We start from the raw sequence: 23,717 nt of genomic DNA, 5'->3' as shown, positions 1-23,717 counted from the left end.
GAATTAAAATTCATGCTTTTTTATTTTTCATCAATTAAAAATCACAGAAATATTAAGATAATATACAGAATATTTTATTTATTATATAGATATTTTATATATCTTCATTGTTTTGGAAAATAGACAAAAATATGGTTTTGAAAAACTGATTTTTTTCTCTGTCATTTTAATTCAACATTTGAATCATGTAATTTTACATTGCAATATTTTTATCTATTTTCAAAAACAACAAAAGTATTTGGGATGTACCTATTAGATGAGACATTTTGCATATAATAAAATTAGAAATATATATCACACTTTGATTATTAATTGTAGTTTTAAGTAATTATAAATTATATAAAATTTGTTGAAATTTTTTATCAGTTAGCCTACATAAAAAGAAGAAGGTTTTTTTTTTTATTGTGATTAAGGACGATAATCGACCTAAGGGAGTTGTCGTGATGGTTCTGGATGAAGAGAAACGAATAGAACTTGAAGAAGAAGAGATTGAGGAGGAGAGAAGGAAGCAGAAGAGGAGTAGGAGGGAGAAGAGAGTATAAACTATGGAGGGTTGGTGAATCTGTATACCAAGCCGATAGAACCGAGAGGAGAGTAATGGTGTTGGTATATAAGGCACGAGCAGCCAACGTCTGCTTCTGACAGCCCATTACCACTGTACAAACGCGAGTGCGGTGCTTTGGTAGGATTGCGATGGCGCTTGTGCCTCGACCCTCTCTCGCATTCGTTCCCTCTCTTTCTCTAAAGAGACAGAAAGAGAAAGAGAGAGAGGAGAGAGAGAGAGAAAGAGAGAGAGAGAGAGAGAGAGAGAGAGAGAGAGAAAGAGAAAGCTAGCACTCTTTTACTCCCTCGTAAAGAAGAATATCAAAGTAAAGTTAAAGTTATTATATTATTCTTTGTTTATCAACTTGTAAATAAGATCAAGCATTAAAGGCAACTTAGAGAGAGAGAAAGAGATCTTCGTTAGATTGTATCAACTTAACTTTTTTAAATACTCAAGATTTTATCAAATAAGATTAAAAGATTTCTTGATATTATCTTGAGTAAGTATCACTTATGAAACTTGAAAATTTTTCTATTAAATTATGTATTTTCTTTTTACATTATAATCTTTGAAAAAGATTTATTGAACTAATAATTTTTTTCTTTTATTTCAAGCAAGCAGACATTCGTCTATATCCAAAAGTAAATGATCTATTTATGTTAAAACATAAAATGTTTTATGAAGGGATTGATTTTAAAGACATCTATTGTTTTTCTTAGGACATAAAGTTATCCTAGTAGTACTGAGTTCATGTGAAATTACTTGACGGTGTATCCTTGGTCGCCTTGCTGGTAGGAAAGACTTCTCTTTCCAGAGATTTAGTTTGGAGCCACGCCTGCCATCCCCCATGAAAGCAGTTTCGTAAGCCACGCCTACAATGTGAACCTCTATTCGACTCTTCTCTCCCCGTTTCTGCTGCCGCCCACTAACCCGGAGGCAGTAACGGGAGAGGAAGAGGGAGAAAGAGAGAATGCTAAAATAAGAGAAAGAGAAAGAGAGAGGGAGGGAGGGGGGGGGGAGGGAGAGAGAAAGAGAGAGAGAGAGGAAGCCCAAGGGCTAATAATTCATGTCACGAGCACACCCCACCATAAAGAGTCAACTACAGGCACCTCGAGCGTATTCCATATCAGCGACCACTCTGCCGCATAACGTTATTCAGTTGCAGTTACTGTTAATTACCGATCACCTTTTATAATTTATTGCTACACCTCGAACCGAGCTAGCTGTAATGACGCCAGAAACGTTGGAAAATTCGCAATGCCGTTATCGAACGACTGATCACCGACAATTATGTAACACCAAAAGGATTGATTCGACTTTGTATCGTATTACCGTAGAGAATGTTCTAACCGTTTAGGTTGAATCGTTCGATCTTTTTTACAACGGTTCTCCTTATTTTTCTGATCTAATAGAATTACGTTACTATTATCTAAATTGTTTAAATGCGTGTGTACTTTCATATTGTAGCGACAAATTTTGTTAGCATTTGGAATTTACTAAAAAATAAATTATTGCAATAGCGAATGATTTGTATGATAAAGTTTCTATTAGAAATTAAAAGTAAACTGAAGCATCGCGTAAGTTTATCTCCAATATTTATATCATTCAATATCTTTAATTCTAAACGTTCTCACACGTAATAGTTCATAGAATGATGTTTATCTTTTGATATGTACAAAATTATAGGAATTGACGGAACTGTATTATATGCATAATCATCGTAATCGTGTGAAGGGATCAAACGAGTAGTACGTATCCAAGATCGGAATGGCGATTAGCGGGTTGTTAAATTAGTTGCGAGGCTCTACGACTTTCTCGATGATTCCTAGTTGACCCCTAAAATTAGCCACAGTGACATATTGAAGAGCATGCGACGAGAGAAAAAGAGAGAAAGAGAATATGTACTTTGTAAAGGCCTCCCTCTCTTCCACCAGTGCTTCCCCTATTATTTAGATACAAAAGAGATGCCCTGGGAAAATCAAGTGACGCGTAACTAAATGCTGTATCATTAATTCCGACATGTATGTTTATATCGTTTCTCGGTTAAAGAGGGATATACAAGTACATACATATATATATATATATATATATATATATATGAATATGTATATGTATATATGAATGTACGCAGTAAGGCCAATTTTCCTTGACAGAAAGCTCTTGCCTACGCGTAACACGTTTCTCCTCCTTTTTTGGCGACACTTATAGCGTCCTCGATACCTTTACTACTGCCAATCAGACTGCGATTTGCCGACAAAAGAATGTTCTGTCGATGCTTCGGTAAACCTGGAAATCGACACGAACGTCCAATAAATTCGATAACTCTCTTTTTCTCTATCTTCCTTTTTCTATGAGTGGTGAACTGCGAACATGTTGTTTTTACAAGATCAAAAGATTTAATATACTTTCAGAAATAATTTCTAACGAAATAGTAATGTGAAACTATATAATTATTATAATTGATTCAAATTAAAATCATTTTATATTTAATTATGAATATTATAGTTTTTTTAAGTTTGATAAGATAATAAACAGCATTATTATAGTAACAGTATAATATGAAAGTCATAGGAAACAGTATAGTATAAAACTATAATTACAATTATTGCAATTTGAAATAATTTTATGAATGTTATAATTTTTAATTTAAAGAGATAATAAACAGCATCATCATGGGAGCAGTATAGTCTGAAACTATAAAAATAACTTTATATTTCATTATGAATGTTAGAACTTTAAATTTGATAATGAGATAATCAGCAATATTCTCCAATCATGATCAAGATATAATCAAAAGAATGTGCACCTACCTATAAAAAATTATTATTATGTCATAATTAATAAAATTCTATTTATTATTATTTTTTTACCAAATTAGACAAAGAGTAGAAATACTTTTTGCACTGATGGACGGTAGCTAAGACCGCTCAGCGGTGGTCTTTGCCTCGCAAACAGGCTTTCGGGTAGCAAGCCTATTTGGTACACGTGTCCTTGGACGTTGAATCGCGGTGATCCACCCATTCGTCGGGAAAGAGAGAAAAGAGATCGAGGATCGCGACAAAGAGGGATCCACGGCACGTTTTGCCACGTGACCAACGATGCCGGCTAGTTCACGTAAGTGCCAGAAAGTATAAGGGTGTACAAAGCCAACTACAGCTTTCTTTTTTTTCTCTTTCTATCTATCTCTTGGTTTTTCAATTGGCCGCAATTTAGTATCGCGTCGTTGCACGCGATTGCTTTCATGTCAACAGCATTACTTTGCATATTTTATTCGAATTTTTCTATCGTTTCTTTTACTAAGAATTTAACAAAAAAAAGTGATCTATTAATATAGAATTAACACTTTCATTATTTATGGCTTCATTGGCTAAACTTTGCTCAAAATTTAAATTAGAAATATGCAAGGCATAAGTTTTCAAATAAAAATTATTCCAATCTGTATGTACGCCATCGGATCTATGTAAATCAATTACTCATTGTCCAATAGTATATATGTAGAGAAGAAAGATTTTTTTTTTAAATTATATATATAAGTTATATATATAGTATATAAAAATTATGAAATGCTGATTATGATCTAATTCGTTATCTTTGCTGTTCCAGAGTTTCATCTGAATAACGGATAATAGAAATATATTTTTCAAATAGAAAATTCGATGAATCCAATAATCAAGAAACTACCTCGATGAAAGCTAACGAAAGCTAACAATGAACGATATACAGGATCATTATGCATTGCGGTTGGTACATTTACTTTTCCCAACCGCGACCTATCCGCAAATCAAAGAAACATGCTTCTCCACGTCCGAGTGTAACTTCGTCGTAAGCATATTTGAGCAATAAATAATTTAGCAAACAAATTGATCCCTCGGGACTATAAACAGATACTTAGAGGCACGCGCTAGTTCGATGAAACGAGAATGGAAATGTCTGGACCATGGTGGTATTAGAGAACAGTCGAGACTTATTCGCGGTTTGGAAGACAATAGTTTAGCTGTAAAGTTTGGTAGACCCCTACTGTGAGAACCGAAGTGGGGCCTGCGGCGTGAAATCTCTATTATAGAGGAGGGGAGTCTTTCGAATCCTAGTACCCTCTCTTCTTGTGCGTGTGCATACACTCCTTAGATACGCGCGTGCTTCTGTACTGGTTATGTGTTAGTCTACCTACGTTTGCTAGGACTGTTGCTGACAAGGGGTCCGCCTGGTTCTAGCCCCCTTCAAAATATTGTAATCGCGAATTAAATGTTTGCTCAAATCGTCACATCGTATTATTCCTGATAAATCCGGGAATCCAATAATTCGTATCTTTCTAATTTTTTAAAAAGTATAAAAGTAGTGTAACAGTTAGTACATTGACCACATATATATTTGTCTTTTAGTCTATATTTTTTAATAAATTATAATATTACTAATTGTTTTTTTTTACTATGCCTTTTCATTCTTCCTCCTCGTCATATCAATCTTTATCGAAGCGATTGACCTCGTTTAAAAAATCACGGCTTGTGAGAGTGACAGAGTTCAGGGATGTTGGATCGAAAGATAAAAAAGGTATCGCGAATATTGAAACGCTGAATCCCGGACTCTCAACGGTTTCCCCTCGATCGTGACAAATTGAGATAAATAATCGTTTGTGGGGACACAATACTCGTTTGAAATTTGTCATGGCGATACTCGAAACGCCACGCTTCGAGTATTCACAGACGAATACTCGAGTGGATGCTTCAGTTACATCTGGCTATGATCCGAGAGCAACAGTATCGGTTATCGTTGTTTTTGATTTTTCATTTCTACCGTATAGATTTTTCATTTGTCATTTCTGATAGTTGCGTTGAAGATCTATCAGTTATTAAAAAAAAAAAAAAAAAAAAAGGAAACAAAAAGAAAGAAAAAAATGAACTAGAAAAAATATTAGAAAGATAAAAAATTGTCGAGTTAGTTAATTCATCAATTTCTCAATTTGATAATAATGAATAGATCAATCGCTTCGTGACACGATAATATCGAAATATGTAAATGAAGTATATAAAAGAAGAAAACGAAATCAGAAGGGTATATAAGAACGACAGAGTTCTCATGCACTCGAAGGCTAATCCCAATTATATCGTACATTGATCGTTTATCCTGACAATACTAGTCCTTCCTTCTCTCCCACTCGATTTACTCCAGTTTCTATTACGAGAGAAAGAGAGAGAGAGAGAGAGACTCCTTTTTCACTTATCGAATGGACTAAACTTTATCAAGCGCTACCCGCAATCCCACCGAATCACTATTGTCGTCGCATTAACACCTTGCATAATTGCACCAACTCACCAACGTCGTCGTTCTCCATTGTGCGTCAGCTAAACATACCTCATTTGAATATTGGCCTATTCATATAGCTAGGAAGACTAATTTTCGCACCCTTTAACAGGGAGAGCATCGGTGTTCTTGCTTGTTCTCCCTTTCTGTCTGTTAGTTCCGATTTTGATGAATTTTCTATCTCACAGACTGTCACATCGTTAAAGATGTAGATCGATTTATATAACTTTAATTTTATATCGATCAGATTAATGGAAGAATTTATTGAGATATGATATTTATCAAGATTAAAATAGAAAAAGATAAAAATCAGAAATAATAGTAAAAGCTGTCAAATATTTCGCATTAATGGAAAAGAAAAAAGATTTTAAACAATCTCGTTCATTCATTCTTCATTAAATAAAAAAATAATTCTCGATGGTATAATTCTTCGTCATATATCCTCCAACTTCTCTCGCCTCATTCTGCTCGGGGTTTATCATCGAACTGGAATCGTATATGTATGTGTGTCTGTAAAAGAAAGAGAGGGTGAAAAAAGAAGTTAAAATAAAATTTCGACGGCAGTAACAATGAACCGCAGGTACGCTCGGTAGACAAACGTTCGCTATTAAGCCTTGACCAATCGGAAAAGATCGTGATAATCATTTTGGAGAAGAACGAAGCTGATTGGACGAAGTCCACGCCCAGGGGTTGGTATCGATCATCCCCCAACAGGGGGATTTCTTATATAAACCAGTCTCCCTAGGGACACAGACGATAGTCGAAATTCATCCGATGTTCGAGAATGAATTAATTCGCGAGTGATCTTTTAAAAAAGTGATCTTTAGAATGATCTTTTGAAACATCTTTTGAAAAAGATCGATAATTTAACAAAATTATCTGAGAGTGGTTAAAAAAGAGTCGAAGTGTTACTTTGATTCGAAAATCGAGTTTCTTAATTCCTAAAGTGCAATACAAAAAAAAAAGGATTATTTCTTCGTAAAAAAATTCATTGAACTATTCATCTAAGAAATTTTGAAACGCGAAGATTCTCTCGTGGAAACGTTCTCTCGTGGAGATCGAAGAGTTTTGTAAGAAGAAGAAGGAACAACGAATGCTTTCGTGAGATCGAGTCAAAGAAGTAAGAAAAAGTATGACGAGCCATCCAGGATACGATTACGAGGACAGAGGTCAGAGAATCCGCCATCGTGTCGGTACTGCTTCGAGACCAGCCGATTCTACCGTCGCTTGTACCAGGTTCTTTATACTTTTCTTTCCCTTTTTAATCTCTCTCTTTCTTTATCTTCATCATTCTCATTTATCATTCTATATTTAATATTCTACTTCCTTTGAGATACACGCTAATAATTACTATTAATTTTAATGATAACGATGATGATGATGACGATGATGAACACGCGATTATTTTTTCAGTTCTCAATATTACGTCGGTCCGAATAGCGACATCAGTGAAGAGGATATTGCGGAATTACCTTCTTGCGTTTATGCGAGTAGATCCTCCCAACACGTTGCACATGCTTCATCGCACACGCATTCACCATTGCACTATCATATGCCAGTTGCTACTCCAGGTAGTAGTGGATTCCTAATTTGACTTTTTGTTTTTATATTTATTAATTTTTGTCAATTCTAACAAACAGATAGAAATTATTATTCGTTTCACTTCCCCTTCATTTTTTCCATAATCTCATTAGATATTATTTTTTTTTTATTCACTTTCATCTATAGATCACAATGATGCTGATATGAACGGAGTGGAAGAAGGTTATTATCCAAATGGCAGTCCATATAGAATTCAACGACATGCCGCGAATATACGCGAAAGAAAACGTATGCTGAGGTGAGAAATTACTCTTGATAGAGATTTTTCTTTCTTTTCTATAGAAATTTAAAGTATGAATTGTGTTAAATATTAAAATATGAGAACAGTTAATTGCCGTCGGTTAAATGTCGGATGAACTATTCAAAGTCAATTAAAGATCACATGAGAATTACTATTTCTGTCTAGTTTATTTCAGCTCGCTGATCTATATCAAATTAATTCTTAATTACTTATCAGTCAATTCCTAATATCAATTACGCGTTCGAGTGGGTCGCAGAAAATTATCGTTATCGAAAGTGAGTCTCGGACCATTAAAGTTTAGGAAATCCTAATTGGATTAGATCACCTCCGTAACGGCGCGAGTTGTGTGTCCGTATTTTGTAATCATTTTGTAAGTGTATCTAAATGTATTAAATCCGTACGTATTCGTTTTGTTTCTTTTTTTTCCGTGAAATTAAAATAGTTATATATTTATGCCTTAATAGCAATAAATAGATTGTCAGTGTGATTGCGATTTTTAGCAGCATCAACTCGGCTTTCGACGAGCTTAGGGTTCATGTACCAACATTCCCGTATGAGAAGAGACTTTCAAAAATTGATACTCTTCGTTTAGCAATAGCTTATATTGCTCTTCTTCGAGAAGTATTAGCAGCGAGACTCGATCCTTTGACTTATGTTGAGAGGTGCCTTAGAGGTGAAATTAATGGTGAACGTGCTGAATGGAACACCAGTGGTAAGTCAATAAAATTTATTTTTTATTTTTTGTAACATTTGCTTGTTCAACAAATGATAATTAAAAGCAAATTCAATTATTTATGAATCACAATTAAAAATTAAAAATGTTATAAAATTTTTCTAGAGAATGACAAGAATGCTATATAGCGTTGTAACAAAACGAGAATGATTTTAATTACAGATCTGACCGCACGTTTGTCGTGGATTAATTGGGAAAATTTAGGAGTCAATCCTAATCGACGTTCAGTCCTTACAACTCTCGCATTAACTACAGACAATATGAATTAAAAAATGCAACTACGAAATTGGAAAAAAAGAAACACAGAGGTCCTGCTTTTCTTCTTTGTAAATACTATTTTGAAGTTCTTAAGCCGAGATAGAGTGCCAAAGACATTTATTCTATTTTAATTTATAATTTATATAACGTGCAATAAGATCAACGTTACTGTACCCATCGTCTCTCCTCGTCATGTATTACATTACATGTGTGTATGGCAGTAATGAATTTAAGAGCATTAACTAGTATATAGTTTAGTATTTTTTGGGGGAAATAAAATTGGTATCCATGAGAGAAAATTATGAGTTTTTCATTTTTAAATTTCCCTCCAATTAAAAGATTATGTATACCAGAGAAAAGGCGCTTATTTTATTTTCTTTTATTGTTTTTGTTTTTGAATAACTGACGATAAGCAAAAAAAATTTTTTTACGTACAAATAATTTTAAGATTCTATAGAATTCAGTTAAAAATCATTCTAATGTACTTATTTAAAAAAAAATGATTCCATTTTCAAAGATGGCGCAACGTACTAATGTGAGAAAAAAAATAAAACATTTGAAAGTAGCATGATGCATTTCATCGATCGAAGTTCGTTGACAACGTAGTTGACTTGTTGCAACGTTCTTAACTTCTTGATGGATTATTATTGTGTTCGATCTAAGGAGCCTTGTTTTTTATTATACGAAAATTCTTTTATGACTTGTAATTCATTGAGTGTTCAACTTGTAATTCATTAGTTTAAACGAAATTAACAGGACGAAAATTTATATAAACTAGCAAAAATAATCTTTAGATTTTGATTTTTATAGTAACGTTATACGGTCCAAGTGTTTTCGTTTAAATTATTTAACCGGTTCATTTTTTCTTTTATTAAATGGACGAACAAATAAGCTCAATTTTAAGTACAAAAGAAGAGAATATTACGTATGGTACAATTGTGAATGATAAATTTGAATATGAGAGTGACACGAAGTTGATAAATTTGAAGAAAAAAGATGCCGAAGTTTTTCGAAATTCTAAATTTTTTCATTGTATACTCGTTGATTCTTCGACGAGCAAGTGTCTAAAGAAGATAGAATGTGATGAAGAAAAGGCTGGAATGTTCGTGTCTTTGTGTAAAGCATCGTCAAGAAAAAATGATATAAAAGAGAGAGAAGGAAAATCTGTTGATGAGGGAAAGAAAGAGGAGGGGAATAACAGAAATCGGTATGTCTTAGAACAAAAGGAGGAAAGATCCCAGATGGCGTTGGAGAAAGATTTCATGGCGGTCGCGATGTCATCGGATACTTCGACCAATCATCGATTAGCTTCTAATATAAGCGGCGATTTTAAAAAGGGAAACATGGAGACGTCGACATTTTCTCGCGAAATTATAATCAATCAAGAAAGAAGATCTTGCAGAAATGATAATGATGAGAGACGTGATTCGATCGAAACGAATAGTAGCAATGGAAATAGTTGTAATTCTGGTTTTTTGGTCGAAAAAATAAAACGAATTAATCGGACGATGAGAAATAGAAAGTGAGTCTTGATTTAAGAGGTTGATTTAAGAGGTTTCTCGTTTAACTTTTCTTTTTTTTTTTTTTAATTATATAATTTATCTTTTCATCTCTCATCTCTTTTTAAATTTTTCGGTTTTAAATATTATTAAAACAAATAACTTTAAATGATTGACAACATTTCGTTATCGAGAATCGGTTGTTTTTTTTTTAAATAATAGTAAGTCCTTTTATGGGAGAGTAATTAGGATTAGATGAATGAGAAGTATAAAAGAATAATATTAACGTAACTGTTTTTCATATTCTTTTTATTTTTGGTTTAATTATTTCTCTTTTTGGGTAGCTAGAATTTAAAAAAGATAAAAAAGTATATAAACTTAACTGTTTTTTACATTTTTATATTTTTGTCCGAATTGTCTTTCTCTTCTTTTCTCGAATTTATTTGGAATTATCTTTTAAAATTTGAAAAGAAAATAAAGTAAAAAAAACGCGCGCGTGCGCGCACACACACACACGTAACACATACATCATTAATCACTTAGCAATGCATTTATAATTTTTCGCAGAGAAGTTGTTCGCTATCGGACGGGGAGCAACATTTAACTAATACTGTTTTTCTTTTTTTTTTTTTTTGTTTTTTTTTTTTTTACAAAACATACAGATTGTCTCGAATTACTGTGAGAACATACGAACATTTTAACAAAACTCCGAACAAAACATAATCGGTAAATGGCGAACGATAGCGATAGATACTGCTGGTTAATCATTTTTAATATCATTATTAATTAAAATCATTCATTGTGAACGTGCGAAAATTTTCGACGAATCGTTTATTTATCGTTTTTTTTTTTTTTTTTCAAAATGATCCATATATTAATAAATCAAATAATTCGATCTAGGGTCATTTATCGTAATCACGTGTATATCTTTCAAGTTTGAAATTTGAACGGCGCTGAAAAAAAAAAGAAACGTAATTTGATGCTGTAAGTGATAAATCATTATTTAACGTAAAACTTACTTTTAGTCGTGGGTCTTTTGAAGTTCGACGGAATCCAATGCGAGTTAGTAAGAAAGACATGGATAAAAATTTTCGACGTCCAAGACAGTGTCTCTTGTCGACTAAAAGGAAAGATCGCTTTGAAAATTCGTTATCTATGATCTCTAATCGAACTAAATCATCACCTACACCGTATATGAACACGAGATCAGTGACTCGTAAAATGTGTAATGTTGGAGCTACTTATCAAGCGCCAACGATAAAAGACGAGACTCAATGGAAGGAATGGCCTGTTCATGGAATGCATGAAAGACCAATTTTTCATCCTCAGGTAAGAAATATTTTCGATTCTTTTTTTTTTTATTTATTTTTTCTTTTTATTTATATTTATATTTATTTACTGATTTTTTTTTTCTTTAATAAATTCGTAAATAAAAATAAATATAATAATTATTTCAGGTTGGGCTTGCAGCTGAATATTTGGGACGTTATTTCGTTAGCTTGGATGGACTTTCTTATCGAGAAATCGTTGATCAATCTGAGATAGAAGTGGTCTCGGTAGATCCCCATGGCGAATGGTCATCATCCAGCGAAAAGAAACGAGGTAGAAAGGTGAGATGAATATAATCAAAATGTTAAAGAATAATTAAATTTTCAATATTATCTCGTTTATCTTTTATAGATGATAACTACGGTCTATCGAAAGAATACCGAAGAAAAGAGAAAACGACATCAGCAAGAACATACTTTTTCTGATACATCGAAAGATAAACAAGAATTTTCAGGAAACTTTCGAAACTGCAGCAGAAAATCATTAGACACGATCACCCACAGTTCAAGAAAATCTGCTGAGGAAGAAAATTTTTTAGAAGGATACGCGATTGCTATGTCTCAAAGCATTCAGAGCTCTGCCAATTTTGTTAAAACTAATTCTTGGTCCGCAACGACACCAACAATGTTCATCACTGAACGACAAAAACCATCTAATAGTTTCTACAATGTTCAAACTTTACACAGCAATCAATTGAAATTTGCCAATATACTTCCTAGACCATCACCAAAGAGTTCCTTAATATTTGTAAGAACTACAGACACTAAAACTTCTAATTGTTACTCGACACCTTCTAATCAAATATTTAAACCATTTTCCAATGAAATCGGTACGACAAAATTAACAGATACTCTAAACGACGAGGCATTGATGGAAATGAATACAATTTATAAAAATCTGATACCAAAAGAAGATTCTTTTTTGAGTTGCGAGAATTCTTCGATCAATGCCAGTAATTTTTGTAAAAAAGGGATGATGAATTATGTTAATAAGCCACAGAATATTGTAATGACGAAGTGCCTTTTTACCGCGAGACAAGAGAAACGAGAAAATATACACGATAGTCAAAATATAAAAACTGTGAGAAAGAATTTGAACGATAGATCCACATTAGAAATAGCGTTGAGAGAAAATAAAGATAAGTCTTCTACGACTAGTAACATTGAAAATTGGTCTACAAACGAAACATCCGAAATTGCAAAAATTCTTTCAGAATACAATAGAAGTATAGCAAGGAAGTCTACTATGCAGACAGAAAACTATACTATACCTTTGAAAACCCAAAAACCAAATATATTACGTAACAATTCAAAAGATTTGAAAGAGACGATATGGAGCAAAGAGGAAAGAAGAATAAACATTAATTCTAGAGGAGATTTTACAGAAAGAAAAGCTAGTATTAGATTGCCTCATGGAAAATGGAGAAGATTTCACTTTACGGTGGAAAAGATAAAAGATTCGTTGGATGTTACGGATCGTACGCAATCCTCGTTTATCGAGCATCAACAGGCAAAATTAAAAAATAACAGAATTAGCACGAATAGTATCAGTACTACTAATTCTACTCCTCGTCGCGAAAACAGAAGGAAATCTCAGCTTCCTTATAGAAGTTATGAGATGTTGCCTCACGAAGAAACTTCAAATATAGTGAATTCTATAAAAAAGGAATGTACAACGACAAAAATGGAGAATTCTACGAGAACGCAATCTTTGCAAGAATTGTTAGAAAGCACAGCTGTTTTATACTGTACCACAGCTGGTGGTACTCGTCAAGAAGATTTAGCTAATTACGTTGATACGATGGATACCACCGATAAATCTTTGCAATGGTTGGATTCGTGGAATAATCAAATTGTTTAAAAATTTATATTTTTTTCATTAAGTGAATGGTCTTGTTATGATCATGTTTTTCATTATTTTACGTTTACTATGTTAACTACTATATGTAGGTACTTTTTAGTTATACAATTAAGTTTAATATTGTTTTAGATCCGTTTCAATATCATCCGATCAAACATTTAAAAATACATACATTATACATATGAAATAATAGTTTTTTAACATATGTCGATGTTAAGTTATCAAGGTTATTAAATAAAAATAAGAGTATTTTTGTATTACATATTTTAAATATGAAGACATAATTCACAAAAAAAAGTTATTGGTATTACAGAAATATTAATAAATTTTATTGATTTACGTTTATTTCGATCGAAATAAAGAAGATTAGAACTTAATGAAGAACTCGACGATTACATGCAAAAACATATATGTACGTAATTATTAATGATAATTATTACCTTAGAATGTTTTATTACTAGATTAGAAATATGATTCTTCAAAAAGGCATACCCAAATATTTTATCTCTAATCATATATTTATCCAAGTCGTTTAATAGACTTTCTTCTCTTGTAAAAACTATGATTGATTAAGGTATAAAATATTTGCTTTTGTTCTTGAGACTAATATCAAACCGTCGTTGATCCCGGTATGTATAATAAGTACAAAAACGATTAAAATTATTGAATAGAGAAAGAACAAAGCAACAATGCCAAGATTTTTTTGTCAGTCCTTGTTTTGTCGTCGTTTACGTTGAACTCGTTTGCTACTGTTTCATTGGAAAAATATATCGTTTAATAGAATTGATATTAATAATCATTTTAATCGATTAGAATTGGATGAAATTACCTTCTTTTTTCAGACTCAGAATCGCTACTCTGGCTAGGAGTTTTATTACCATTGAGATCTTGGGTCGAGAAATCACTTTCAGTTTCACATTTTTCTTTTTTACCAGAACTCTTGCTAGAATCTTCGCTTCTACTTTTCGTTCTACCATCTTCAAATATCCTTCTTTCATGTCTTTCATTAGATTTGTTGGTTTTTCTTTTACGTGTCTCATTATCACTTGAATCTTCACGATTTTTAGATTCGCTTTTACGCGAAGCTTTGTTCCTTCTACTTTCTTGTCTCTGCGATTTTATGTGTTTTGACGAATTGCGAGAACTCGATGTCGAGTAACCAGTATCCTGACGAGTTTTTCTGTAATTATAAAATTTTTTCTAAGTAATCTTATCAAAAGATAGAAATCATGAAGTGAAATGATTGATCGAATAATGGTAAGAAAATATCCTACCGTTTAGGACGAATCGTTTGCTTTGGTGACGAATCAAATTTATCAATTTCTTCGGTAGAATCCTCCGAATCAGATAAATTTTCTTCTACGTCTCTTTCCCGTCTCCTTTTCCTCTTTCTATCATCTTGAGATCTTCTACATCTCGTTTCTTTAGACATATCCGCTCGAGAAATAATACTGATGTTAGGTACTTCGTATTTCTCGTATTTCTCTTTCTTTCGTTTACTATTACTTTCACTGTGAACGACGTATAGTCTGTACAGTTGTAAGAGTATTACCAAAGTGTTCTTGCATGTAAAAAATATATTCATGTAACTGACTATTTGATAATGTATTATTAGGATCAACCTAAATGCCAGAAAAGGTCCATCCTGTAAAAATAAAAACAAAATAAAATAGAAAGAAAGATACTGTATGTATTTTTATATTGATTGTGAAAGTGGTCCAAGCCATTTAAGATATTAAAAGACAAATTTTGTTTCACGCGCTATTCTTAGAATTTTTTAATTAGAAGAATTTTTTAAAAGAATTATTTTTCGAGAATAAATATATTTACTTTTTCGTTTCTCTCATTATAGAAAAATAATTTGTGTTAATAATTCAAACTCAAATATCAAAATATCTGAAAACGAAAAGTATATAATTTATACCATTTTTACGATCACCATTTCATACAAGTTATGTAATTTTTTTATATAATGTAATAAGAAGTTCATGTAAAAATCGTTTTTGCTATAAAAATAAATAATGATTTATATACCTGAAGGATCATGTTAAGAGCAATGCCCCAAATATCGATGCTACAACAACCTGTTTCCGTTTGCACCCTCTTTTTCATAGCACTTCCGGAAGATAATCGCGATTTTCTCGATTTAGTAGCAGTGAGGACGACCGTGAATTGCATCAACGACCAAGCCCAAATTCCCAAAGTTAAATATACAAGGACTGGTTCACGAGCTATTCTATCCTCCTTGAAAGAATCGAAGAATTCGATAATGTCGGCAGCAGTTCCGATATAAACCAACAGTAACTGACTCAACTGATCTCTCGTAAGATCTCCCTTGGGTAACATCCATCGGCCGATTATTAAGATGAGCATTAAAAATTGTTCTATTAAAGTTACCCAGGTTTCAGTAGATATTTGGATGTCTGGTAAATTAATGTTTACCTTAACAGTTAAATTATAATAATTAAAAATTTTTTCATATATACATATGAATGTATATATGATATATGTGTTAAATACATATGAATAGAAAAAAAGAAAAATTAATTGATTTTTTTTATTGCTTTTTCATTTTCTTCTTCTTCTTTTTTTTTTTTTTTTTTTGTTTATACGTACACCCAAAGCTTTTTCTAAATGTTTCAAATCTTCGGCTGCCAAATTGGATAAATCAAAATTTTCGGATATGTTGATATTAGATTCGCGAGATTTCAATCTCTTATCAACTTTGTCGAGCTCCAAGAGCCAAATTGCTGGCACTACGCTACTTAAATATAAAAATACTGAAGGACAGAACCTGAAATGAAAACGAATGCTATTTAAAGGCTTAGTTCGAAATGATGAAAGGAAACGATACATCGAATCCAGGTTAATGGTTTGCAATATTTTTACGGAGTCAATCATTTTCGACCCTATCCAACTATCATACAAAGTAGACTCCAATTCGGCTCCTCGAGTTACTAATGCTTCAATTTCCGTCTGTCAAACGGAGACGGTCCCACAAAAACACGCCCTTCCTATTACAGGATATCAGAAAAGCACTATCCGTTTAGTTTTATGTAAAAATAAAAAAAAGATTTTTAGTTTGCTTCTGATATTCCATAAAATGTTTCATGTAATTTTACGATCATTTATAACAAGAAAAAATAAAGATATGAAAGATAAAAGAAATTAAAAATTATTTATTATATGTTATCCAATAATGTGCATAATTATATATTTTTAACATTATTAAGATTATAACTTTCATAAAGTTTTTCATATTATATAAAAAAACAATGTGCTCGCATAAAAATCGCTCTTAAAGAGAAATAAAATTTAATTGTTAAAACTCACCATTTCCATTCTTGATTTTCTTTTATAGTTAGAGTGAAAACACCCTCAAAAAAGAGAAGCAAAATTGGACAACTAAGGTACCAGAAAAGTGGATTCTTCTTAAACGTTGTTACCTGCCAGATAGCAATAAAACCATGCGACGCGAATACCAAACGTGTTATTATAGCTTTTATAGTGGCTAAAAATTTAGCCATTTTTGAAAATATATTTACACGCTTATTATTTCTTTTTTACTTTTTGTATTAGAATGAAGCACTTTTTAATTCACCTTCTATATTTATATGCAAATAATTATAAATGGTCGTACTATAATAGAGTATTTTTTTGTAAATATATTGATTTATATCTTTGTACTAGGATAAAATTATCACTTGATATGTACGAAGAGAGTATTATAAAAAAGAAATTACTTTTATTCGTCGCATAGGTTGTTCTATCAGACCTGATGCGTTCGAACTGAAAGTAAGGACAAAATTCTAGATTCATTCTTTAGCTGACTTTTTAAATCCACGCGCGCACGCGCTATCATCGATACGTACACCCGTTTTTAGTAAGAGAAAATATCGATACTTTGCTATTAAAGATTATTATTTTGACAAAATTTGAATGGAATTTCTTTTTAATTTGTTTTATTTTATGTTACTAACAATAACCGAAAAATAAAATAACAATTTAATATTAAAAACTAACATTTTTATCGTTATCAAAATATTACCCTTAAAATATTAATAAAGTACTCTGTATTACCGACAGTACAGTGGTAGATGTATTATTAAACGTCATATTTAGATAAATTAGACTAAATACTAGAAGTGGAATAACAGAGATTATGATTAAACAATTGGTAAGAAATATTATTTTTAATAAATTATTAATGTCATTTGAATGTATTTGTGACTGTAACTAATACTTAACTAATGTATCTTTTATTAATTTTCTTCAGATTAAATCTTATAAAATATTAAAATGTATGTTTATTCATACGATATTTTTAAACATAATTATAAAAGATACACATTTTCATTTTTGATCTCATTTATTAAAGTTGTTTTTCAAAAGTTAATTAAAAAACAAAAAATTTATCTTTTCTATCCTTATGACGTTAAAGTCCTTATATTCAAATACTTCTAATATTTTATAAATACGCGCTAACGTTTACATATAATTATCTAATAATATAGTCTTTTATTTAAAATGTCCCCTTTAACATCTTATAACATTAAACGCATTCAATATTTTATTAAATAAAATAAAATTTTAGAAAAACAAAAATACATTTTCTATACCTATATCGACAATATTTAAGATTTTATTTATTATGCCAATTGTTTTTCATAATAATCAGTCTTATTAGATGTTTCAGGAGATTCAATTTTTTGACTTTCTTTATCACATGCTTTATGTAATTCAACATTTTGATTACTACTTTTACAATTGCCATGTTCATTATTTAACAAAGAATCTTGTTGAAGTTCATTTACATTTTGTATAGATACATTTGAAGGTGAACTCTCGGATGTTTTTACTTCTGGTCTTTTTTTAAGTTGTGCTACAATAGTAACATAATTGGATGGTATTAATCCGACATTTTTGCTATCTGTTGCTATCCACCAACCAGGTATATTTTTAGGTTGTAAAGGTTGGGGAGCCAACCAAATTTTTTGTCCTGCTTTCAAATTCAATTCATCATTACATGTAGCTGTAAAATCGTACAAGGCATTTGCTGCATAGACTGGTTCTTTAAAACTCGTCCATTCTTTAGGATCAGTACCTACAATATTTCAAATTAAAATTGTACATTAATATAACAAATTTATATACTACATCATTTCAATTCAAATTAAACTTACATTTTACTTTAAGCTCTTTAACATTACTCGATATTTTATGAATCAAATATGGAATGACAACAAATATGCCAAGAAATAGAAAATTAGACCATAAAGAAGTAGAGCTCCTTTCCCCTTTTACTGCTTGAATTAATGATCTTTGCCATAATTCTTCCTCAACAAGATTTCCTTTACGTAAACCTTTATAATGATATTATATATATTTTATGTAACATGTTATATAAAAACAATATTAATAATATACTTGAACACTTATAGATATTTAATTAATTTAGAAAACTATTTCAACTTACCAATTGTATAACTAATTTTTCTATATATCCACTTTAAGAAACGAATTAAAGCAAATGTGCTCAAAAGCTGACTTATAGTAGAACGCAATCTTCCCACACTATCTGCAACGCTTAAAATAGCCTTAAAACAATTTGTTATCGCAAAGTATGTAGATTCCAATAACATTGTAACAGACGAGAAAGTTTGCAAGATAGTTTCTAACATTTGAAAAGTAGATCTCGTGCTGTCTTCTGCATACTGTGTAAATCTGTAATGTAGATTAATTTTATTTATTTAAATACTATCAATATATCTTTCTATTATTTAAAATATTATTTAATTTTTATGAACATTTAACATACCTACTTTCTATATCTCCACTAGGTCCACCCATAAACCCATAATTATTATAATTAGAGTTATTTGGATATCCCACATATCCACCAAAAGAACCATAACTATTGTATCCTCTATAATAATTATTCATACTACCGTAACTGCCATAATTGTTTAAATAACCTGGCCTGTATTCATTATATCCCATAGATTGTCTTGGTGGTAAAGGAGGAGGAACGCCCGTTGCTGGAGGATTATATGCATTAAAGGGTGATTGTATACCTGATGTACTGTAGGACAATATCTTTGATTAGTTTCCTGTTTCTAAACAATTTTCAAATATATTACTCTTCTATAAATGTCAATGACTTTTTATTCTAACCTTCACGTATACATATTTAACTGCTTTATTTTAATTTATATTAAATATAAATATTTCTATTTCATTAATATGCAAATACCTTGTGAAAACAGAGGATGCATTTCTCAACTGATTTGTAGTAGACATATTCGATCTTTCCGGAGCCATTTCGAGGGTAAAAATTTATTTTGTTTGAATTTGCTTGAAGGATTTTAATAGTTGAAATGATAAAACTGTAATGTCGCAGTATACCTGCAAAATATCTTGGGTCAAAGTTCATGCTCTTTTAATATTCATAGATAAGCGCTAGTTCAGTTTCAAACGTTGTTTATGCAAATCACAGTTATAGTATGTAAATATTATATGCTGTACTCAATTATTGAAATATTATGTTTTTATTGCTGTTTACTAAGAAATAAATGTGTAATTATTTAATTAATTCTTTGATTAATAGTTTAAGACTAACACTTTTATTAAAAATTTTTAACAAACAAAATAAAAAAAAAACTTGATTTGTATCACTACATTAATATATTGAAAACAGCCTTAAAAGGAGAAACGTCACAAAACTTCGAACGAAAATTCGACAATTGAATGTTTTCATATCATCGAAAAAATTAGGTAGTACTATATAAGTTGTAATTTAAATTAATAAAAGAAAATCACACTGAATTGCATTTTTTTGTTATATATTTTTTTGTTAATATATGATAAAAGCGCTACCTATTACTAAATTTCACAATTTTGTCAATTATGTTTAAATCCTGTCAATGAAAAGTCTAACTGTTAATAAAAATACAAAAAATAAACAAGATTTATATACATCGACATAAATTATATATTTGTTTGAATATTCATATTGATTTCTTCTTATAATATTCTATTAAAAATGCTATTTATATCGAATTATTTTCAACATTGAATGATCAGCTAAAATTTGTTAACAAATTGTCTATTACCAATCTATCGTTCATGAGGCTTTACCTTAAGGATTGAGTATAGTTCCTTTTCCACCACCATTTTATATCAAACAACGTGATCGTATATATGTAATTGTTTCCGGTAATTTCTTATGTATCAACACGATGTTTCTGGACTCATTAATCTTTATATAATTTATTCTCATTAATCTTTATATATATATTTATATATATTATATATATATATATAAATATATAAACAATGTCTGGTCTCATGGCTTTTCTCGAAGAAAATATTCGTTATGAGTTATTAGTTTTAATATGGGCTTTATACTTTTGGGATCTTTATCTGAATTTGCGTCAGGTAAGTTACCCTTATTTTCTAACCCAGAATGTTTTTATTATACTTATAATATAATATCGTATTTTCAATTAATTGAATAATTATTATGATGAATATTACAGAGAAAGTTGTTGCAACGGTTGACTGATATACCTAACAATGTAAAAGATATTATGACCAAAGATGTGTATAATAAAGCACGTCTTTATGCTTTGGATAAAAATAGTTATAGTTTAGTTCAAAACTTATATTCCCAATGTTTTAATACCGTAAGTAACAAAACTTTGATATATGTATAATATATTATTTTTTATTTTAATAATTATCTTGAAGGTTTAAAACTTTTACAGATACTTTTATTGTTCTTTGCATTTTATTATTATTGGGAATGGAGCATTCAGTTAGCAAAATGTCTTGGTTTAAATCACGAAAATGAAATTATTGTCAGCGCTGTGTGCGTATTCATCAAAGTTATCATTTCTGATGTTATTGATTTACCTTTGAATATATACGATACATTTGTATTGGAAGAAAAACATGGATTTAACAAACAGGTAAGTGCTTATAGTTTCTTGAATTTCTTAATGTTTTGTTTATTAAATACTCATGTGTACATTATGTTATTTATTGTAGAAACCATTATTCTTTATAAAAGATCAATTGCTAAAATTGATTGTATTAGAAGTAATCGTAGTACCTCTTATGTCTGGAGTGATATGGATTGTAATGAATGGCGGTGATTTCTTCTTCTTTTATCTTTGGGCATTTTCTGTTATCGTAACATTATTTATGATGATTATATATCCAGAAGTAATAGCACCGCTTTTCGATAAGTATACTCCATTACCAGAAGGAGATTTAAAGCAAAAGATCGAAGCACTTGCTGCTTCTCTGAAGTTCCCTTTGTATAAGTTATATCTAGTTGAGGGATCTAAAAGGTCTTCGCATAGTAATGCTTATATGTATGGTTTTTATAAACACAAAAGAATTGTTTTATTTGATACTCTTGTAAAAGAATATTACAAACCAGATAAGGATGATGTTAAGAAAGATATTGGTTGTGAGACAAATGAGGTATTGGGTGTACTTGCTCATGAGTTGGCTCATTGGAAGTTTAATCATACTTTAAAAGGATTCTTTTTATCACAGGTATAGTTTTAATTATTACTATTATTCATATATATTATATTAAATGCAATTAAATGTTTTATAAATTTTGTTTACAGATCAATTTTGTTATAACTTTTGTTGCATTTGCCAAACTAATGAATTATACACCAATGTACGTTGGATTTGGTTTTGAGAATTCACAACCAATCCTTATTGGATTTATCATTGTGACCAAATATATTTTGTTCCCTCTCAATACAGTAAGTATTTTAAAAATCAATATTTTTATTTAATTATATTCTTACAATCTATCTTTCAAAATAAATTTCAATAATTTCTATATCTACATTTTTAACACAATATATAAAATTTGGTTTTTCTCTTTAGATAATGCAATTTATATCAGTGGTTATCATGAGAAGATTTGAATTTCAAGCAGATAAACTTGCTGTAGAATTGGGATATAGTGAACCATTGAAGAAAGCATTGATTAAATTACAAAAAGATAATCTACAATATCCTTTATATGATAAATTGTATTCTGCTTGGAATCATAGTCATCCACCTATTCTTGAGCGACTTAGTGCTATAGATAAGGAAGATTGATATTATTAAGATAAAGTTTAACACATGAAAAGTAGAAGTGATCAATAATATGTATCTTATACTATATATGATTATAAATGCTACTACAAATGCTTCCTTTTGATTAAGAAGTAAATGGAAAGTATGTAGTGAAATAATTTTCTGTTAAAGAAAATTTTTCAAAAAATCATTATTGTCGTACAAAGCCTATAAATTAAGAATATACATTTCAAAACATCTTTAACAAATTATTGTGGCTAACTAAAGATATACATCTCTATTGTATATTTTATACCTAATCTTAGATTTTTTCATACAGCATATATATTATAGCATATATATTATATACATTTTGTAAGTTTATCACACAAATAATTTTTGTTTCTACAACATTTCTGTATGCATAGGTGTACTTCTATAGATAGGTACTTATGTTTTTCATGTATTTCATCATTTTTTAAATTTATATACTTAATGATATGACTTATAATATTATAATAAAATGTCAAATATAAACGAACTTAAAATAATAAATATAACTTAAACAAATTTAGTATGTTAATGATTCTATAATTATGATTGATATAAAATTTAAATAATTTTCTGGTGGCTAGACAAAAGATCATAAGTTAAATTTTAGTAAAAATAGAATAAGTATGCTACTATATTTTACATTACTTTTTCTTACGTATAGTTCTATGTTACAATACAAATAAATTTTACTTCTTTTTTGATCTTTTATGATATTCTAACAGTATATATAAAAAATTAGTATAAGTCGAGTTATACTATTTTGTCCCTACTTTTAATATTTAATCATATAGTAAAAATACATTTATACTGTTTAAAAATTATTTATTTATTTTGTATTTTGAAATTATTTTTATATAGTTTTGACTTACGCTGTAAAAAAAAAAGCAACGCACGTGTAAGTTAGTGTACGTGGAAAGATTTATTTGAATTAGCAAATAAGAAAATACTTATCTAATTTTATGTTACTGAATAAAAAAACTTCTAATGGCTTTTTGATTCTTAAATTTTATATGAAGTTTTTAATTATAAATCAAAACTAATAAATAAATTCATATATATATAGTACCGTAATGTACGTAAGATGACGCATGAGTGATGCATATAGATATTTTCTTTACAACTTTTTTTTATATTTTTTAACTTTATTTCCATAAGTATCACATTGTAATGATTAATTTTCATAGTTTCAACTAACAAAGTGTCTATTTA

The 23,717-nt window shown here is 30.2% G+C and overlaps 5 protein-coding genes across 10 annotated transcripts; 3 read left to right on the top strand and 2 right to left on the bottom strand.

Moving 5' to 3' along the window:
- Positions 1-6,617: 6,617 nt before the first annotated feature.
- LOC124946631 (basic helix-loop-helix transcription factor amos) lies at positions 6,618-8,959 on the top strand. 3 transcript variants are annotated; one of them, XM_047487596.1, is made up of 5 exons: positions 6,618-7,078; positions 7,256-7,413; positions 7,571-7,682; positions 8,189-8,397; positions 8,581-8,959. In XM_047487596.1, the coding sequence occupies exons 1-5, from the start codon at positions 6,975-6,977 to the stop codon at positions 8,685-8,687; spliced, it is 690 nt and encodes a 229-aa protein (XP_047343552.1). In that variant the 5' UTR covers positions 6,618-6,974; the 3' UTR covers positions 8,688-8,959. The 3 variants fall into 3 exon arrangements, with proteins under 3 accessions (XP_047343552.1, XP_047343542.1, XP_047343534.1); XM_047487586.1 differs by having other exon boundaries at positions 8,186-8,397; XM_047487578.1 differs by having other exon boundaries at positions 8,168-8,397.
- Positions 8,960-9,917: 958 nt separating this feature from the next.
- On the top strand, positions 9,918-13,364 carry LOC124950553. The gene is made up of 4 exons (XM_047497458.1): positions 9,918-10,198; positions 11,201-11,504; positions 11,633-11,785; positions 11,856-13,364. Exons 1-4 carry the CDS (start codon positions 9,918-9,920, stop codon positions 13,362-13,364), a joined length of 2,247 nt encoding a protein of 748 aa, XP_047353414.1.
- A 307-nt stretch (positions 13,365-13,671) lies between these two features.
- Positions 13,672-17,845, bottom strand: LOC124953765 (transmembrane protein 26). The gene is made up of 6 exons (XM_047505640.1): positions 16,698-17,845; positions 15,981-16,158; positions 15,399-15,806; positions 14,639-15,009; positions 14,194-14,544; positions 13,672-14,113 (listed from the first exon to the last, which is right to left on the bottom strand). Exons 1-6 carry the CDS (start codon positions 16,889-16,891, stop codon positions 14,071-14,073), a joined length of 1,545 nt encoding a protein of 514 aa, XP_047361596.1. The 5' UTR covers positions 16,892-17,845; the 3' UTR covers positions 13,672-14,070.
- A 143-nt stretch (positions 17,846-17,988) lies between these two features.
- Positions 17,989-20,520, bottom strand: LOC124953800 (peroxisomal membrane protein PEX13). 4 transcript variants are annotated; one of them, XM_047505730.1, is made up of 6 exons: positions 20,502-20,520; positions 19,618-19,769; positions 19,183-19,446; positions 18,841-19,088; positions 18,548-18,727; positions 17,989-18,468 (listed from the first exon to the last, which is right to left on the bottom strand). In XM_047505730.1, exons 2-6 carry the CDS (start codon positions 19,683-19,685, stop codon positions 18,014-18,016), a joined length of 1,215 nt encoding a protein of 404 aa, XP_047361686.1. In that variant the 5' UTR covers positions 19,686-19,769; positions 20,502-20,520; the 3' UTR covers positions 17,989-18,013. The 4 variants fall into 4 exon arrangements, with proteins under 4 accessions (XP_047361686.1, XP_047361695.1, XP_047361675.1 ...); XM_047505739.1 differs by lacking the exon at positions 20,502-20,520 and adding an exon at positions 20,241-20,259; XM_047505719.1 differs by lacking the exon at positions 20,502-20,520 and having other exon boundaries at positions 19,618-20,055.
- A 2-nt stretch (positions 20,521-20,522) lies between these two features.
- LOC124953786 (CAAX prenyl protease 1 homolog) lies at positions 20,523-23,512 on the top strand. The gene is made up of 6 exons (XM_047505684.1): positions 20,523-20,801; positions 20,903-21,049; positions 21,131-21,334; positions 21,414-21,929; positions 22,007-22,150; positions 22,278-23,512. Exons 1-6 carry the CDS (start codon positions 20,700-20,702, stop codon positions 22,494-22,496), a joined length of 1,332 nt encoding a protein of 443 aa, XP_047361640.1. The 5' UTR covers positions 20,523-20,699; the 3' UTR covers positions 22,497-23,512.
- Positions 23,513-23,717: the final 205 nt, after the last annotated feature.

Source organism: Vespa velutina, chromosome 1 (assembly GCF_912470025.1).
Source record: "Vespa velutina chromosome 1, iVesVel2.1, whole genome shotgun sequence".
Lineage (NCBI taxonomy): Eukaryota > Metazoa > Arthropoda > Insecta > Hymenoptera > Vespidae > Vespa > Vespa velutina.
Note: the sequence above shows the minus strand (reverse complement) of the source record. Positions and strands in the feature narration are given on the sequence as shown.

Bases quoted from the DNA above. Each gene is read 5' to 3' on its own strand.
- LOC124953786 (XM_047505684.1), top strand. From the start codon at position 20,700: ATGTCTGGTCTCATGGCTTTTCTCGAAGAAAATATTCGTTATGAGTTA. The intron at 21,335-21,413 runs GTAAGTGCTTAT...TATTTATTGTAG, and splicing joins AACATGGATTTAACAAACAG to AAACCATTATTCTTTATAAA. The intron at 21,930-22,006 runs GTATAGTTTTAA...TTTTGTTTACAG, and splicing joins AAGGATTCTTTTTATCACAG to ATCAATTTTGTTATAACTTT.
- LOC124946631 (XM_047487578.1), top strand. From the start codon at position 6,975: ATGACGAGCCATCCAGGATACGATTACGAGGACAGAGGTCAGAGAATC. The intron at 7,683-8,167 runs GTGAGAAATTAC...ATAGATTGTCAG, and splicing joins GAAAGAAAACGTATGCTGAG to TGTGATTGCGATTTTTAGCA. The intron at 8,398-8,580 runs GTAAGTCAATAA...TTTTAATTACAG, and splicing joins TGCTGAATGGAACACCAGTG to ATCTGACCGCACGTTTGTCG.
- LOC124953765 (XM_047505640.1), bottom strand. From the start codon at position 16,891: ATGGCTAAATTTTTAGCCACTATAAAAGCTATAATAACACGTTTGGTA. The intron at 15,807-15,980 runs GTACGTATAAAC...TTAACTGTTAAG, and splicing joins ATTTAGAAAAAGCTTTGGGT to GTAAACATTAATTTACCAGA. The intron at 15,010-15,398 runs GTATATAAATCA...TTATTTTTACAG, and splicing joins CTCTTAACATGATCCTTCAG to GATGGACCTTTTCTGGCATT.
- LOC124950553 (XM_047497458.1), top strand. From the start codon at position 9,918: ATGGCGTTGGAGAAAGATTTCATGGCGGTCGCGATGTCATCGGATACT. The intron at 11,505-11,632 runs GTAAGAAATATT...TAATTATTTCAG, and splicing joins GACCAATTTTTCATCCTCAG to GTTGGGCTTGCAGCTGAATA. The intron at 11,786-11,855 runs GTGAGATGAATA...TATCTTTTATAG, and splicing joins AAAAGAAACGAGGTAGAAAG to ATGATAACTACGGTCTATCG.
- LOC124953800 (XM_047505730.1), bottom strand. From the start codon at position 19,685: ATGGCTCCGGAAAGATCGAATATGTCTACTACAAATCAGTTGAGAAAT. The intron at 19,089-19,182 runs GTATGTTAAATG...TCTACATTACAG, and splicing joins AGTGGAGATATAGAAAGTAG to ATTTACACAGTATGCAGAAG. The intron at 18,728-18,840 runs GTAAGTTGAAAT...ATCATTATAAAG, and splicing joins AAAAATTAGTTATACAATTG to GTTTACGTAAAGGAAATCTT.